We start from the raw sequence: 19,403 nt of genomic DNA on the forward strand, positions 1-19,403 counted from the left end.
TAGACTTTCTATTATGAACTAGCGCACCACACAGTAGTATATAACACCCTCAAGACAGCTATCAATACAACTACTCCAAACGTCCCACGTATATAATGAAAAGCAAATCATATGATTGAAGTATTTAACATATTGAAATACTTTTATATTTTCAGCTTTTCTTTTAAAGTTCTATTAATATATTATTTTGTAAATTATTTCTATAATTAATAATTTTTTATTATATAATTATACTTGATATGATAGTCTTTTAAGATATTTCTTTTTATAATACTCAGTTTTATAATAAAAATATTATAGAAGAGCTTATTCAGTTTAACTATATATTTTTCAGACTCTGCATAAATAAATGGTAAAATATTATCAAGTAAATGAATTTTTTGATAATAATTACTATATTTCTTATAAAAATACTCTTCAATATATCAAAGAATATACACAAAGTTATGTATTATTTGACTTTTAGATTACTTTAGTTTTTGATATTTAACTTATAATTCTGATTCGTTTTCTCAGAGTCAATAATATTAGCATATAACTATGAAAAGTAATAAAATAATAATTAAAAGTTTATAAAATGGAAAATTTAACTTGCTAAGCTCTGATACTGCATATGTCAAAAATGATAAGAATTAATGATAAAACCATATAAAGGAATATGTGTTGATACAAAAATATTTAACATCATATATTAATACTTTCCAAATTCCGATATATTGGTCAAAGGTAATGGATGCAAAACTGTAGAGTTTTCCGTCATTGAAAACCAAACACTATTTCTTTTGGTTCTTTTGCGAATTCTGAATCTAGGTGTAGGTTATATGTTAAGATGGCAATGAAGCCCATTAATGGGAGGCACCATTGCCTCGTGTGCCAACTGCTACAGCCTCTAAGATCATGTCCTTGGCTGCTTCCAGATTGTCCTTTGGCCCTTTAATCTCGATAGCTTCACCCTGTGTCTGGTGCTTCGGCACGTTGATTCTACAACTCGTTTGTTTCCGAATCTCATTTATTTTATCTCCCCCCGGCCCAATAACAAGTCGATATGTTTTCGGATCTGGTAAGATGAGGTATCCAGTAGCGGAATGCCGCGATGCGGTCTGAAGAGCCATTTCGATGATTGCCTTTGCCTTAGCCACATTTTCTGGCGTTCCGGAAAGCACCCACGGAATCGTGTTGGCAGATGTTGCGTCAGTTGATTCGACAGTAGCGACATCGACAATTTTCCAAGAATGTGTACCAGAAATTGTTGACGAATCATCTGTAACCAGGGGGAGTGGAGTGGTCCGGGTCGATAACCCCATTGCGAGAGTCCGAAAGAAGGGGGCGTGGAGGTATTTCATGTCCAGCATGGTCAATACTGACTTGGTATTCATTCCGAAGCCTACGGAATAGCCTGCCATTATCGGCGACAGAATGATGCAAATTGCGCGGCACCTGAACGCTCTCGGCATGCTGCTCCCTGATTAGAGACTGTATATGAGCTTTTGCCTTCTCGACTGCACCGCTGGGCCCTTTTATTTTGATGTCCATGCGACCAGACCCTTGCTTTGGAACATCAAGTGTAATTTTGAATTGGCTCTCCAAATTCCGTCGAGTTTCTCCACCTCGGCCGATTAGAAATCGATGCAGCGTTAGGGGGACGTCAATCGCTGTTACGATCTGGTCATCCTTTTCTCGAACGAACTCTTCGATGGCGGCCACAATTCTTTCAACAATTGCGGCGTTTCCTTCCAAGCGAATAACAGTCTCGTCACTGTCAGGAGGAGGGAATTTCACTATCCTAGACGCACTGCCATCGTTTGGGCCACCAGCATCGCTAACGATTTTACGAATAGTTGCACCTAGGAAATGGTTAGCTAAGAAAATTAAGATGGAAGAAGTAGATAGCAGTATACGTACCCCCGCCACCAATAAGTGCCCTGTGGTGCTTTTTGTCCACTTCGATTGTCTTGACAACGATTGAGTCGAACTCCTGTGCTCTTTGAAGCAGCAGCTTTTTTGCATCTGCAACCTGTTTATTCGTCCCCTTCAGCTTGATATCCACCCTTCCGGCTGCATCGGGGGCATTGTTGGCAGCAGGCACATCGATCTGAGCTCCAGTTTCAGCTCTAAGTTGATCCATTTCGCGACCCTTTTGGCCAATTAACGAAGGGATTTGGCTTTGCGCGACTGACACCAAATCTGTCTGAGAATGGTCAACAACCCACTGGTAAAGACTTAAGATTTCCTCTCGAGCTCCGTCTGCGCCCTTGCGCGGGCCGCGAACGATGACCTCATCAGGGGCTTGGGATGGACGAGGATTTCGGTTTCCTCCAATTTCGCTTGCGGTGTCAGTGACAGATTGGTCCTCAGGCCCGGAGATGCTATAGGCACGAGGGAACTGGATGCGAACATTATAACGTTCTTGCAGGCGGTTCACCTGGCTACCCTTCTGCCCAATCAAATCACGGTGGTAATGTTGAGGAATTTTCAATATGTAGGTGGCCTCATCTTCCAACCTTTTGGCCAATGCAATAATTCGACTTCGACAAACATCAGCCTTGGCTTTAGGGCCCTTGACATCGACTTTGCCATTTTCCACTTTGATGTCGACGTCGAATTCCTCTCGGAGTTTATTGATATTTTCGCCCCTTCTGCCAATCAGAAAATTTGCATACTTTTGCGGGAAAGCAAAAGACGTTATGTAACCCCTTTCGAGATCATCTTTTTCCTGCTCCAGAACAAACGCTTTTATTTTCAACGCGAGATCTTCGACATCGCTCGTACGGCCACGAAGCAGTATCTCATCCCCGGTAGCGCTAACACAGATGGGGATATGGTCTTCACCTTCTTTTTGCTGTTCCCGGCCGACAAATCTGCGGAGTTTATCATGGTATCTGGCCAAAAAAATTGAAATGAAATGATCAGTGAGGAAACAAAGAAGAGCCAAAATATATCACAGAAATGACGTTAGACTGAAGTGCGGAAAGTTAAGATGCGCGGGAAAACATACTTCAATGGTACCATAATTGATTTAGCCAAAACGTCGTTTTGATCTCCCAATGACGTGAAAAGATGTGATTTCGCCTCGGCCAGAGCGTTTTCAAAAAGAGCGAGTTCGCTAATTGATGGGCGGCGTCTTGGCAGTTCATGTACTCCAGCAACCCAGTCCTGGCCTTCGTACACCAGCACCACGTTTGATGTATCTGGGTCATCCGGTAAAATCAGATGTACTCCAAAACTGTTCTTCAGTTCAGGTCCAATTCGAGACCGAAGGTAGGAGTGAAAGTATGGATCAATCAGTAAAGATGCAAGTTTGGATGGAGGATGGGCCTGGATCAAGTTTACTATATCGGAACGGGCACGAATAGTATTTTTCCCATCTCGAGAATATACCTCCCAAGTCACTGGCCCGTCTAGGGAAGAGGGGATGACGATATGGGCATCATATAACCTTTCGAGCTCTTTGATGGCTTGTCGCTGCTGCAGGTACGAGGTGAGAGCCCGGGCATGCACATGGGGCCCAGAAGGAGCTGCAGGATGCTGTCTAGATACATCAATACTAGCCATTTGCATGCTAGTAGCCAGATCCATTGCACGATTGACTCCAAATTCTATCTGGTCAGGGGGGCCTGTGATGGTCAAAAATTCAGTATCGTCGTTAGCAGGAGGTAGGATTATTGAACAGCCAGTCTGAGCCAAGAACTCATGCAACGAATTATTAAGATCGCCCAAGATGAACTGATGTTGACCGCGATTGATGGCCAGTTGTCGGAGAGTAATTTGACCCTGTAGTTCTTCCGCGCGTTGCTCAATCTCAGCACGGGCTTGTTGTGCGGCGCTTCGCTCACCAGAAATTTGAATATGCCTGTCTGGGTCTGGGGAAAATTTGACTTGGCCAGCAGCAGCCTCTGGGGGGGGTGGTCGTGACCACGTATCATAACGGGGAACTCGAATCTGCGTCTTTGTACGTTCTTCGAGCTCAGTTAGATACGCGTTATGAGCGCCAGCAATAAAAGGGAAAAACTCGGGGGGGATATTTTTCAGTCGCAAATTTATGTTCGACGATCGCTCCTTTACAATAGCCTCGATCTCTCTTCTTGCCATCTCTGCAGCAACAGCGTCTCCTTCAATTTCCACGTCGATCGTAACACTATCGTCGTCCTCATCGGAAAAGAGTGACCCCTGTGGTTTAGGGACATTGATTCGAGCACCTGTCCGGTCATGGATGCCCTGTACAACTGCGCCTTGTCGGCCAATTATATGGGGTCTCGCAGAAGCTGGAATGGGTACAGACACACGTTGCTTTAAGTTTTTTTAGATTCCCTTTGGTCAGGGCAGGAGAAAAAAAAAGACCCTTGTATCATTTGTAAAGAGAAAAGGGAGGAGGAGTTTCGGTTATGTGCTTTGGGAGGGGGGGGGGGAAGGTTGGTATCAAGAAAAACATACCTTAGAACCGACCTGTTGGGCAACTTCCTTAAGTGCCTGACGAACGGCTTCCACAGATCCCTTGCCTTCAAAGATAATCGATTCGCCTGGGCCATTGTGCATATCGACGATGGCCCTTGAGCGCTTGCTGGTGTCCCTCAGAATATCCCTGATGGGCTTTTTCAACTGGCCACGAGGTAACATCTGTGAGGGAGCGAAGCGAATTCGCTCCACGTGTTTGCCCGGCAATGTCATAATCTTGGGACCGCTAATGGAGCCAGGCTGGACCGCGCTCATGGACATGGATCCAGGAGTGGCCAACCCGGATGTCGGGGTCGAGGTCCGCGAGGAAGTGTTACTCGATGAGATATGGGATGGAGGCTGGCCGAGATTTGACAGGCCGTTGGCTGGTGATGGATTCCTGCCGGCCGATTTCCGGGCACCCCAAGCAATTGGAGGGGCAGCCGGAGTTCGAGGCTTCGGTGCTCCACCCAACGCCGGGAACAGCTCCTCAGATCGCACATCAAAAACCGGAACCTTCGGAGGAGGGGGCTTTACGGTCGAAGAAGCGGGCATTTCGGAGGACGGCTTTTCTTTGGCGGGTGCAGAGGTAGCTGGGACATCTGAGGCGGGTTTTGCAGTGTCTCCAGGGCATGTTCCAGCAGCCGCAGACGCAGATGGCAAGGGGTGCTGGAGATCATATTCATCCGGGACATCCTCGACGGTGACCTGGTGAGGGTCACTCCGCGTATGCTGCTCCTCGAGCAAGGCAGCTGGAGACTTAAAGGTCCCAATGGGGGTTCCATTGGCGGTGGGTCCGGACAGTTGGGAAGTCATGCTAGGCTGGAAGATAAGTTCCACAGGTTATTTTTATATATATGATATAGATATTATGGGGGGAGGCGAGAGATAGATAGGCGAAGAGCTGAGATCGACAGGTATAGGATTTGGGTTTAAGAGAAGATGAAAATGAACTGAAACCTGTTGATTCGACACGCATGGGATGTTAGCTTTGTGTGTGGTGATGTTACGAAAGTCAATGGATAGAGTACTTGAACAAGTTGGCAAAAACTGATATGGAAGAGAAGGGTTCTCTGTTTAACTGGAGATCAGTAAATAGATAAAAGGTGTATGGTTGCAAACACCTAAATTCTTTTCTTATTTTAAAGAACGAGGAGGAAAAGTAGAAGAAGTAAAAGAACAAGAGAGGCAATTGCAGAACAGTGAAACAACTAATACTGGAGGAAGATGAAGGGGAAATGAAATGGACGCAGGGAGCTGGAGTGAGTGAGAGAAGTGAAAGTGAGAAGGGAGAGGGAGACTGGTAAAGTTTGGCCCTTAAACCCACTCCATCACGCCAGAAATGAAGCGAATCCAAACAAGCAATTGATGGGTTAAAAGAGACGATTAATACTCTGCTTGCCAATTGGGACAGATATAAGGTTATGTATGTTATACCTAGATTATAAATTGGAGGAATGGGAATGGGAATGGGAATTAATTGACAATTGATGTTCGGGAAACTATTGGGAATGCCAGGATGGCGATTTTCTCTTTTCTGCACTGAAGCCGCTTTTGCGGGGGGGCAACTATATCTAGATGCGTTTTCCCCTGAGATCGGGCAGGGTCATTACCAAAAGAAGAGATAATATAAGACTTTTCCCAGATAGAGAAGAACATAGAAAAAGTATTCATATTTAGGTAACTATGTAGAGGATGAATGATGGTACAAACTGTAACTGCCACGCAGTGGCCACAATTACCACAACCCTTAACCTTTGTATTCACAGGGAAATAGCTGCTAAGTAACAATTAAACTTATTCTATCATGTAATAATGTGACTGGTCACTCAATGCTACAAGTCACTCAACAGGGATGTAGATGAGTCGACCTCACTAAAAGGCTTGGCCCACCTCTCCACGTGACCTGACCCCATCCTAGCTATACCAGACCTGTCACAATACATTGTAAATCATTTACCAACTAATGTAATCAATAAGTGAGTGAACCATATAAGTGAATGAACCACTTCTCATCCTTCATAAAATGAGAAATGCTCTGCATCAAAAATGTCAATCACACAAAACAATAAAGCCTTTACTCAGGAAGAAAGACTTCTTTTAGTCATTCAAGTACTTAAAAATGATTAAATTTCAAGTATATAAGCTGCAGCAAAGCTATATAAAGTCTTTTATGCAACTTTAATTTATTATATATATAATCATATGACATATATTGACACATTCTCAAAGAATCAAAAACTTAATCTTATAGAGAAAAAATCTCTTGTTCAATAAATTCTAATCATAAATGAGTAAGATCAATCTCTCTAAGTTGTAGCTATATAAGAAATGATTAATCTTCTTCTTATCAGTTGAAAATTCAATTTCTCATTTACAGTAAGTGAATGCTGAGTATGAAACTTTGTCAAGTATCATGATGAACTGAAATTCAAGTTCTTATGCAAGTATGATCATCAGCAGACTCTATATAAGAATTTTAAAATTATCTATGAGTAATTTAAACTTGTATAAAATACTATTATAAAATATGAAATTCTGAAAAATGATATTTACAACTTTTATGAGATAGAATTTCAGATAAGTGTAATTGAGACTATCAGAATAATGACTAAATCTGAAAAAGTTGAGAATTTCACGCTTATACAGTCTGAAGATTAGAAATAAATAACTGTTATGACTAAAGTCAATGCAACTGACTGAGTTTAGCATACAATAATTATTTTCAAAGAAAAAATACATTAATTCTGCTAATATGAGACAGAAGGATTATTATATAACTGAGTGATTGAAGTCAGTGAGAATGACTAAATTACTAATCAGCTGAGCTTATACTAATTGAAAGAGATGTTCAATAAGAAGATTCTATCTCATATGAAGAGCAGATATTGACTATTGATTCTAAACTAATACTAAAATCATATCTCAGCTGAATTTGATCAATTTTATTCTGAGAATTAGATCATTGTTCTCTACATACTGTCATATTTCTTTTATCTTCTTCAGTTATTGAATATTAACTGCTTCTCATCTCTGAAAACTATATATAAACAGCAGATAAAAAATTATTCAGATTATAAACTGTAGTAGCGCCCACCTGGGTGACGTTGCCCTAATGACCACCCCGCCCACACGTGATCACGTGTATGTAATATAGCAATAACCTAGCTAGCTCCTTTGAATAGAAGGTTCAACCATCTCATAGATTATAGCCTGGATAGCTGATTTTTAATAAAAATTATATTAAGAACAGCTGTGTACATGTCTGAATGAGTTTATTCTCTGATCTAATGACTGGACTATATACCTCTTTAACAGAGAGAAAGCAATCTTTATGATCACATTCTAAAGCTGTTAGAGTGTTCTCATCACTAGACAAGAACAAAGAATTAGAAGGCCTGGAGCAGAAATCAAGTTCAAATCACATCATGAATTCATCAAGCTGTGAGTCTGATGAAACATCTGCTCTCAAGTCTATATGCAAATTCACAGCAGCTAGTGAAGGAACCTCAAGCCCTCAGTCTCAAATGTTTACTCCTAACACAAGTGACATGATTACAATGAGTGTAGCAGATGTGTTGATTTTTTACCAACAAATGACACATCAGAACACTTCAAATATTAACAATGATATATCTGCAGATGATTTCAAATCTTAGATCTATGAATATCAAAAGAATATTCAAAGAGTTATGAATACTAAGGTGATAACTACATTTGATGATACTAATTACCAAATCTGGCAAATGAAAATTCTTGCAGATGCTGAAGTCATTGATGGAACTGATATTCTAACCAAGAATCAACACATCTACTCAGATGATATTAGTCAAAACATGTTGAATGCTGAAAAATGAAATATTTGAATCAAAGCACTCTATTGATATATGTTACAATTCTTATTGAGGCTTATACATACAATCATTAGAGTTTTAGAACCTGACAATACTGCTGCATTATGAAAAAAGATTGATGTTGAATATGTGATATCTTTGATGAAAGAACACCTCAATATCATGAAGGAGCTGACTATCATACACATCAACAATGATTACTTGACATTTCAAAAAAGATTCTGCTACTTAGTTACATGTCATAAGAAATTGATGAACAACTCAGAGAACTTCTATCATGATCTTTTCCTTATTGATTTGAAAGAACATCAAAAGTCTTTTGTCAAGACATGTTTGGATGATTTTTACATGACTGGCCAAGACTATATTAAAAATATTGATATTGATGATCTCATGAAGCATTTAACAAATTATATTAACAAGTCCAATGAATACTTCAAACCTTCATGAGTCAATAAGGCTATTTCAAATAGTTTTAAATGCAAGATCTGCCACTCAAATCAGCACATTAAGGACTATTGTTGATGATTACACTCTGAACTTGCCACTAAAGAGTGGAGGGAGGCAAATAAGAATAAGATTGTCAAGTTCATGAAAAATAGCAACACCAGCAGTCACAATAAATGAAAGAGCAAAAAGAAGAATAAGAATGATAAAAAGAACAAATCTTCTGATCTTCTAGTGACACAATCTGCTGCTGTCAATGCTGCAATTGCTCTGTTAGCAATCACTGGCATTATCTTCAAGTCTTGGTTTCTTGACATGTGTGCAAGTTTTCATATGACAGGGGAAAAGTAGTCTATTATTCAATGAAAAACCTATCACAGCAACCTCAAAGTTCATACAACAGATGACAAATATAATTATATCAAAGAGATTGAAAATCTCATTCTAGAATCTGACAGAGGGGATATATCTATACATGATGTTCATTATATTTCAAATCTTATTGTCAACTTATTGTCTTTTGCTAAGTTAAAGGACTAGGGTTTTTGATATGAACTTTTAAATTCAAACACCCTATCTTACTTCATCATTAAGGCCCTCAATAGTGTTATTTTCACTGTAATTCACATAGCTTAGAGTTCAATTTATAAAATAGTCAAAAGGATGTCAGAAGTTAATGCTCATTATGAGTTAAAAGTAATCTATTTCACAGCAAAATCACATATATATGATAATGATTATGCTAAGGCCTTGGCTATCACTGGCAATAACAATCCTACCAATGCTCAACCTCAATCTCAAAAATCACCTACAGCTATGAAAATGCTTGCTGAGTGGCATGTTGACCTGAGGCATATACACATAGAAGTCATTATAGCTTTGGCAAAGAATTCACTATCTGGTATCTACATCAAGGGCCTCAAGACTAGTTTCTTTTGCAACACCTGCATCAAAGCAAGTATGATGTGTAAATACTCAATCATCCTCATGCCACGGGCTGTAAGGCTAATAGAATGGATCTATATTGATCTGGTGGGTGATGACCGCACATTGAGTGATACAGACAATCATCTTATAGAATCTCACTAAGGTACAAAATATCTCATATTAATCACAGATGACATGATGTGATTCAGATAAATCTATTTCCTATGTAGTAAAGATCAAGCATTTGATTATTATTCTCATTAGGTTAAGCTCATTAAGAACCTCAGTTTTTCAGCCCCTGCCTATATCAGAATAGATGTAGATGAGGTTTTTCAATTGTAAAATATAACAATGTTAATGATTGCTGACAGCACAGTGTGGGAATCAACTACTCCTCAATCATCTCATCAAGACAGCATATCTAAATGTGGCATCTGCATCATTATGACGCGAGCCAGAGCAATCATTATAGAAAAGGAAATTTCAAAGAAGTTCTGAGTGAATGTTCTAGAAATAGTTATTTCAATCATAAATAATACACTCACATCTATAATCTTATATAATGAGAAGTATTGATCTGCAATCATAAATGATGACAGCAAGGAGCTTATCTATAGTCCTCATACAATTTCTTTTTCAGCATTGATGAATGCACTACTGTAGATCACCCACTTCTGTGAGCTTAAATCTGATGTTTTTTATCCACCTTCATAGATTGCAGAAGCTGATGGATAAACTATCTGCTCAGACTGAATTATGCAAACTTATTGAATTCTACAGCTAGTCAATCTATCATGTGTGGAGTCCTACCTCTGATAAGATTATTGATATGTCTAATGTGATTTTTCCTACAAAAGTGCAGGAAATACAAAAAGATTTATAAGGGGTTGAACCACTAGATTTGCTCTGGCTGGCTGACTCAGCCTAGCTATTGTTTGCATGTGCGCACATGATTATGCTACGTGAGCTTGCTTAAGCTCAAGTTCTTATCTCATTCTTTTCTTCCCTTTCTCAAGCAATTTATCCTTGTTATATAAGAGGACTAGCCTCTAATTCTTAGAGCTTAACACTTTATATTATGAATTGCTTCACTCCTTTCATTGATAGGCCACTGGGAGTCTTAATCCTATATCACAAAGCTCAGCAAATATGCTGACATATGATAAGTTATTAAGAGCCTTAAATCTTGCATCATGAAGTTCAGTGATAGCATTGGTATATGAATAGACTGGGTTAGCAATCATGCTAACAAATGAATAAGCAAAATTAAAAATATCAAGCTGAATGAGATAAAGTGACAGACTTGTACAACAAATGAATCAACACAAAGCAATAAGCAGGGATACCTCCAGCAGCTTTGAACAACATTGAATGATTTTTCTCCAACAGCAGGAACAGGTTCAGTGTGAGAATAGAAATTTAATAGCAGCTCAACAAGCTGAAATAGCTAATCTATAACAAGCTTTGAACATCTCAACATCAACTCTCTCTCAATTGAATCTGCAATCACTCATTGCAGTCAGAAGATCAAAGATCAAGCTATCAGACTGTGAGAAGTATGATGATTCTAATCTGAAGCACTACTCTCAGTGAGAGCTAAAGCTTCAATCAAAACTTAAGATTGATGGGAAAGCTTTAGATAATAATGAGGAATGTGCTTAGTATATGTACTCAAGACTGAAAGGAATGGCAGCAGCTCAAGTTTATCCCTGAGTTGAGAATAATAAGAACAAGATCAACTTCATGATAGAGAGCTTACTGAAGCAGATACACATACTTTTTAGTGATTCTGCATAATAGGAAAAGACTATGCAAAAGCTCAACAATCTATGACAGAGTAGAAGAGCTCTCTTTGACTTTCTGCCTGAATTTAATCAGCTACTGCTGGAAGCTGATGATCACAGATGAGATGATCACATTAAAAAGAAGTATTTGAAATCCACTCTAAACATAGAGCTGAGAGAAGACATGATGAGTGTAAGGAAATCATCTCTCTATGAAAATTACTGCAAGGAGCTTAGATTAGTTGATCATCAACTCTCTGAGCTTAAGACTTTAAGACAGTAATTTAAATGTTGTGAGAGCAGATCTTCTTCAGATCATACAACATCTAATTCATACTCTCTACTTCATCATGCTATCCTTGACTGATGAAATCAGTCTCAAGCTTTCACTGATGATCTGATGAATCTCTCTCCTGGTGCTGTGACTCCAAGCACCTGCCACATCAAATTGATAAATCAAACAGAGGTTAATTGACAAAAAGAGCAAGGTCTATGCCTGAGATGTGAAGCTGAAGGTCATATGATTAAGAGCTGTCTGTTCAAACCTTTCAGATGCTCTGCCACTTCTATGATAGCTAAGGTGATCCTCAAGCTGGTACTGAATGATGACAATATGGATATGAGTGAGAATTTAGAAAAAGAGTAGCTCCAATCAAAAGACACTAGAAGGAGCAAAATAAGAAGCTTATGAGAAAGCAATGGAGAAGATTTAAATCTAAGATGATATCTAAACCTTTCATTGTTGATACTCTAGTAAATAATGTCTTTTTGATTAAAGCAATGATAGACAGTGAATGTAATGTCTATGATCTTATTTCTTAATCCTACATTAACAAGCATAAGCTCTCATGCATTGAAATTCTCTCTGTTAAAATGACCAGCTTTGAAGACTCAATGGAACTCTCTATGAGCATAGTGACTGATATTCAAATTGATATAGGTGGTCATGTAACTGAATGAGCCTTTCTCTATGTGGTGAATGAGTTACATAGTTATGATATATATCTAGATGACCTCTGGCTGACCCAGCAAAAGGTGACCATGATCCCTCATCAAAGAATTATGAGATTTGAAGAGAGTAGTATAGAGGTAGAGTCTAGTTCAAATGCAAAAGCTGATGTGATTTCCATCTCTGCTGTAAGCTTCTCTAAGCTTGTGAGCACTTGAGAGAAGTGAAACATTGAGATCTTCACTGTCAGTTTGACTGACATTCAAAAGACTCTAGAAGTGAAATCAAAGATTGACCCTAGAGAAAAGCTGCCTGAACATTATCATGAGTTTTTGAATGTATTTGATAATGAAGCCACTGACACTCTACCCCCACTTCATGACCCAGGTAGAGATCATGAGATTAAACTGATTAAAAAGACTGATGGTAGCATAGAACAACCCTCTTGATACCTGTTATATAATATGTTTTGAGAGGAACTACTGGCTTTGTAAAAGACTTTTATAGATTATCTAGATAAGAGTGTTATTAGAGTGAGCAACTCCCCTGCAGCTGCTCTCATACTATTCATGAAGAAGTCTGAGAATGGGTTAAGATTCTGTGTAGACTATCAAGCTCTTAATAAAATCACTTAAAAGAATTGATATCCTCTATCATTAATCAGTGAGACTCTACAGTAAATTAGACAGACTAAATGATTCACTAAGTTGAATATTATTGCAGCTTTTCACAAGATTTGAATCACAGAAGGTGATGAGTGGATGACAGTCTTTAGAATCAGATACAGGCTATTTGAGTGACTGATTACATCCTTTGTAGCCAATGCTCTGAGCACATTTCAAAAATATATCAACTGGCCATTACATAGATATCTGGATGACTTCTGCTTGGTCTATTTATATGACATCTTGATATTTTCCTCAAGAAGCTTACAGGAGCATCATGAGCATGTACAAAAGATGCTTATATGTCTACAGGAAGCAGGCCTGCAGGCAGACATCAGAAAGAATGAGTTCAAGATGAACAGCACAAAATATCTTGAATTCATCATTGAAGCAGACAAGGATATATAAATGAATCCAGAGAAGATTAAAGCTGTTTTGAAATAAGTGACATCTACTACTCTTAAAGGTGTATAAGAATTTTTAGACTTTGTCAATTTCTATAGATGATTTATCAGGGATTTCTCAAAGATCACAACTTCACTGATGATTCTTACATGCAAGAATGTTTCTTTTTTGTGGATGAGCAAGACTGAGAAAGCTTTTAAGTGTCTAAAATCAATGTTTATCTTCACTCTAATTCTGCTTCAATTTGACTCTGACTATGAGACTATATTAGAAATAAACTTCTCAGATTACATCTCAGAAGGAGTGCTGCTATAATATGATGAGCAGAGCATTCTACACTCATGTGCCTTCTTCTCTTACAAGCATTTACCTGTGGAATACAACTATGAGATTCATGATAAGAAGTTATTAATGATAATTGAATGTTTAAAGAAATGAGATGCTGAGCTATAAAGTGTAAAGGAATTCAAGATTCTCACAGATCATAAGAATCTAGAATACTTCATGACTACACACAGACTAAATGAAAGACAACTATGTTGGATGGATATTCTCTATCAATTCAACTTCAGAATTGATTACTGGCCAGAGAAGTTGAATGCTGAACCAGATGCTCTATCACAAAGACAGCAGAACATGTCACAGAGTGCTGATGATGAGAGAATCAAGCAGAGACAAGCTCAACTACTTAAGTTTAACATACTAACACCTGGAATAAAATCAATAATGACTGCTGCCAGTGTGAAATCTGAGATGTCTTTTCAAGCTCAGTGAAATGAGACTCATAAAAATGACAAGATCCTGCAGTATCTGAAGCAAATTCTTTGTGAGAGAAGATTCAGATTTTCTTCTGAACTCAGCATTAAGACCTCTGTCTCTGAGTGCTCTTTAAATGAGAACAGAGAGCTTCTCTTTTGAGATTGTAAGTGAGTGCCAGACTTCAAACCTCTTCAATTCAGGTTAGTGCATGAGGCTCATGACTCACCTCTTACTGATCATCCTGGGTGAGAGCAAATGGCAAAAGTTCTAAGATGTGAGTTCTACTGATCAGGCTATGCTACCAATGTGAGAAGAATGATCAGGAACTGTCATCTTTGCAGATCAAACATCACATGAAGAGATTGACATCAGAGACTGCTTAAGCCTCTCCTCATTTCTGAATGCATGTGACAGAAGCTTTTTATGAACTTTATCATGAACTTACTGAGCTCTAAAAAATACATAAACATCATGATTATAACAGACAGACTGATCAAGAGAATTATATTAAAAGCAGTTAAGAAAACTGATGTGGAGACAGTAACTAGAGTGTTTCTTTGCAACATCATCTCTCACTATGACATCTTTAAGATGGTAGTGTCAGATTGAGGGTCAGCTTTCACAAGCATGTTTTGAATTCAGATGTGTGAAAAATTAGACTTTAAGAGATGACTCTTCATAGTCTATCACTCAGAGACTGACAGAGCTACAGAATGAATGAATCAGACTCAAACAATCTATCTATACAAGTATATTAGCTTTCAACAGAATGACTGGCATGAATAACTTTCTCTAGCAGAGCTGGCCATCAATAATAGAAATGCTGTCTCAATGAGCATGAGTCTGTTCTTTTTAACACATTTTTTCCATGTCTCCTTCATTGATATAGCCAATGCACCTCCCATTGAAACATCATGTAATCTCATTGAATTTGCAGATGATTATATGAGGAAAATCTGTGAAGTGTTGAAGTGAACTCAAGTAAAAATAATAAATGCTCAGCAATCTCAAGAGAAATACATGAATAGATGAAGAGACTCAGCTTCAAGCTTTCAATCTGAAGATAAGATCTGATTGAGCTTAGAGAATATAAGAACTAATCACCTGTGCAAGAAGCTGGACATGAAATATAATTAATATATCATGCTAGAAAAGATAGAATCTCATGCTTACTGATTGAACATCTCATCTGACATTTACAATATCTTTAATGTAAAGCTTCTACATGCTGCAGTGACAGATTCCCTGTCTAGTCAGAGGCAAACTGACTGACAGTCACCCACTATAGAGACCTCAGAAGAATATGAATTTGAGATTGAGGAAATTCAGAGTGAATGAACCTATCAGAAAAAATAGCAATACCTCATTAAATGAGTAGATTGAGCTGAGTCTACATGGAATGACACAAGTCTACTACAAGAAGTGAAGTTCTTGAATGCTTAAGAGGCCTCTCAGCAGGCAAAATTAGATGTAAAGAGAACTTTAAATAGTTGTAAAGACTCACAACAAAGAGGGAGAAGGAGAGTATTATAAGAGATTGAATCTTTAGATTTACTCTGACTGGCTGACTCAGCCTAGTCATCATTTGCATATGTGCATGTGATCATGCTATGTAAGCTTGCTTAAGCTTGAGTTCTCATCTCATTCTTTTCTTCCCTTTCTCAAGCAATTCATCCTTGTTATATAGAAGGACTAGCCTTTAGTTCTTAGAGCTTAACCCTTTACAATAGATAAGATTAAATATTTTTGAGAAATTATTATTTTAATAAAGATTTTTTTATATTTTATTACATTAAAGAAAATCTAAATACTTTTTTTATCATAAAATAAATAATTTATTTTACTAAAAACTTTGATAACTTTAGCTCTTAAATAATTAAAATTATTTTATTTCTTGAAATATAATTAAAAGTATTATTTATATTAATAAAAATAGTAATTGAAATTAAATCATTATTTTTATCTATTTAAATATTATAAATAGATGATAAATAGTTGAATTTTATTTTCTACTATTCATTTGATTATTATACAATAAATCAGTAGTAATAGCTAGAAAAAAAAATTTTAAGTTAATAATTTTTTCTAAAATTTTTTTTCTATATAATTCAATAGAAATATAACTCTATAGAATTTATAAATTGATAAATTTCTATTAGACTTTACTAGAATAATTTCTATTACCTCTTTTCAGTATACTGAATGATATTCATATTTTATTAAAAAAAAATAGTATAAAAAGTTCTTCTTTTAGCTTAAAGTACACTTTTTATATTATAAACTGATTTATAGAGTCAGGTCCAGCTGCTGTTTTAATAGAACTAGTAAAAATAACTATTTCTAACTTATCTTTCATTAAGTTAAATCATTTTTACTTTATTTTATTATTATTATATTTATTTATAAAAATATATTCCTTATATTCTATAAACTTTAGAAGTAAAACTTTTAAAAATATTTGATATTTTTTTTGAAATATATTAATAGTATGATTTTGATTTTAATATTTATATTTTAATATAGAAAGCTTTATTACTTTTTTAAATTTAATATAATTAAAAGCTTTAAAAATATATTTATTTTTTATATTTTCTAGAAAATTATTTTATTATTTAGTTTTTACTTTTTTGATACTAGAAAAGTAGTTGTTTTTGATATCTTTATATATATTTATAAGTATTAACTTTTCTTTTTAATCTTTTCTAGCTTTAGCTAGTTTATTATATTTATTAGTCAGAGTTTCACATCATTAAAATTTTAAGTAGTTTTATTAATTCATTCTAAATATATTATCTTTAATACTTACTAATATAATATTAGTTATTAACACTATTTTATTCTTTAATATAAATTCTGATAATTTAGTATTAATATCTCATGAAAACTTTTTTTATTTCTTTCTCTTAAAATTTTTATATAATTTATAATCTCTATCTATTGAGCTTTCTTAAAGTTATATTAATTAGTTAATAATAAATTTTTAATTATATTATTATTATCTAATATATATTAAATTAAATAACTTTATAATCTAATTCTAATATCTTTTCAGAATTTATATATCAATTTTATATTTTTCTCTCATATAGTTCTTTAGATAAAAAGGTTGAATCTATAATTATCTTTTTTAATAAATTTTATTTATAATATATTTCTTTATTAGATTTATTAATTAATTTAAATTTTTTTAAAATCAGTTAATTTATCAATTTATCTACTTTTATAGATTGAATATAGTCATTATTTTATTATAAGTATTAAGTATTAAAATCTTTATTTATAATTAATATTTTATTTATTGATAAATTAAGAAAAGCTTTATTCACTATTCAGCTACTATTACTTTTCTATAAAGATTTTTTATTAAATATTAACTAGCTAAATAGATTTAATTTAAATAACTTTATCTGTAATATTATCAACTAAAATATAAAAATCTAAAAAAAATAGACTTTTTAACTGCACTCTATACTACTTTTGATTGATTCTTAATGAGAATATTTTATTTAGCTTAATTAATTTGAGACTGAAGTGAAATATATCTAATTGAAATAGTTATATTTATTTTAAACTTAATAATTTTATGAATTTACTTTGATATTGAAATTAGATAATTAATAATCTTTTGATTTTTCTCTTTATCTACTTGATTTTTAACCATAGATGCTGCAAGCTCTAGATTATTAAACTGTTTAGCTTGATTTATCAATTTATCTCTTTTATTTTTTTTTAAATCTCTCACTTTAAGTGTTTTTGATAAGTCTCTTCTTAAGCCTCTTTTTTTATTTCAGATGTAGAGAGTATTTTTTTATATTTCAATTTCTATCTATAGTTTTTATATATTTATTTTAATAAACTTTAATAGAATCTTTCTGATTTTACTACTACTTTAATAACTAGACTAGATTTTTCAAAAGAATCTAGTAAACTGAGATTAGTTTTTAAAATAAATTAATAAAATCATTATAAATACTTTTTAAAATATAGAATAAGTAAAAAATTAATGATTTTAATTCTAATTAAATCAGAAAAGAAATATTAATTTTTGATAGAAAAACTAGTAAAAAAAATATAATTTTTTATAATAAAATTATTAATAGCTGATTGATTCTATCTCTATTGAAATAATTCTTTATATAATAAATATGTAGCTTAATTTTTTAAAATAGATATAGAATAAATTTTTATGCTGTTTTTATCAAAGAAAAAATTGAATTTAAGTAAGATATCTCTGATTTTTTGAAGAGAAATTTAGAAAAAACTAACATTTTAAAAGAAATTTGTATACCTTATTTTAAAACATCTTCTCTACTAGAGCTTAATCAGATTTAATTAAAGCTTTAATTAATTTTAACTGAGTCTTAACTAGGCTCTATTAAGTTTATTAAAGAATTAGTTAAAGCTTAATTCTATAAGATATATTATAAGTATATACTTAGTTCTAGCTTGTTTCTATTTTCATCTATACTCAGATATTTCTAATGTTATACCTATAATCTACGGAGTTTAAATGCAGAAATATTAGATTATATGATTTTCACTTTTTATAAATATCTTTTCTACTATATTTAAATAAACTTTGATGAGAGTAGTATGAGAAGATATTTGATATAGTGAAAAGAAAATCAAAATTGATAGAGATTTCAAAAAGCTTAAATATGTCTCTTCTCAAAAATGAGTTGATAAAAGCTTTTATAAACTATCTGAATTATTTTAACTTAATCAATCTCTTATTTATTCAATTTTCATACTCTTTAGATTAAATGATATAAGTTGATAATAAAAATTATTGAAAAATATTTATTTTTTGAAGAAAAATATATTTTTAATAATTTTTATTATCATCTCATATCATTTAATCTAAAGAGTATGTATATTTTCAATAATCAATTCTTTAAATTTTATTTAAATAGTATAAAAATTAAGAAACTGATCAATTTCAATAAAAGCTTTTAAATAAAAGTATTTTTGAATTAAAATTTTAAAAATTAACTAATTTTTATAAAGATATTATATTATTATCTGTTTTCAAAGACTTAGAAAAAATAATATTTATTAAAAATATTACTTTTCACTATTATAAGAAAAGTAAAAAGTCAGAACTCTTTGTTTCAATTTTCTCTAATATATATTATATTATTAAAAAAAAATATTATTATTAATACTATATTAAAAAATAAAA

The 19,403-nt window shown here is 34.3% G+C and overlaps 2 protein-coding genes across 2 annotated transcripts; one reads left to right on the top strand and one right to left on the bottom strand.

Moving 5' to 3' along the window:
- Positions 1 to 845: 845 nt before the first annotated feature.
- PAAG_09085 (hypothetical protein) lies at positions 846 to 5,247 on the bottom strand (the record flags this gene model as incomplete). The annotated part of the gene is made up of 5 exons (XM_002788957.2): positions 846 to 1,261; positions 1,389 to 1,844; positions 1,903 to 2,879; positions 2,996 to 4,287; positions 4,432 to 5,247. The coding sequence occupies 5 exons, from the start codon at positions 5,245 to 5,247 to the stop codon at positions 846 to 848; spliced, it is 3,957 nt and encodes a 1,318-aa protein (XP_002789003.2).
- A 2,612-nt stretch (positions 5,248 to 7,859) lies between these two features.
- On the top strand, positions 7,860 to 8,735 carry PAAG_12698 (hypothetical protein; the record flags this gene model as incomplete). Its single annotated transcript, XM_015848153.1, has 2 exons — positions 7,860 to 8,006; positions 8,400 to 8,735. The coding sequence occupies 2 exons, from the start codon at positions 7,860 to 7,862 to the stop codon at positions 8,733 to 8,735; spliced, it is 483 nt and encodes a 160-aa protein (XP_015702235.1).
- Between the last annotated feature and the right edge of the window lie 10,668 nt (positions 8,736 to 19,403).

This window comes from Paracoccidioides lutzii (genome assembly GCF_000150705.2).
Source record: "Paracoccidioides lutzii Pb01 unplaced genomic scaffold supercont2.75, whole genome shotgun sequence".
Lineage (NCBI taxonomy): Eukaryota > Fungi > Ascomycota > Eurotiomycetes > Onygenales > Ajellomycetaceae > Paracoccidioides > Paracoccidioides lutzii.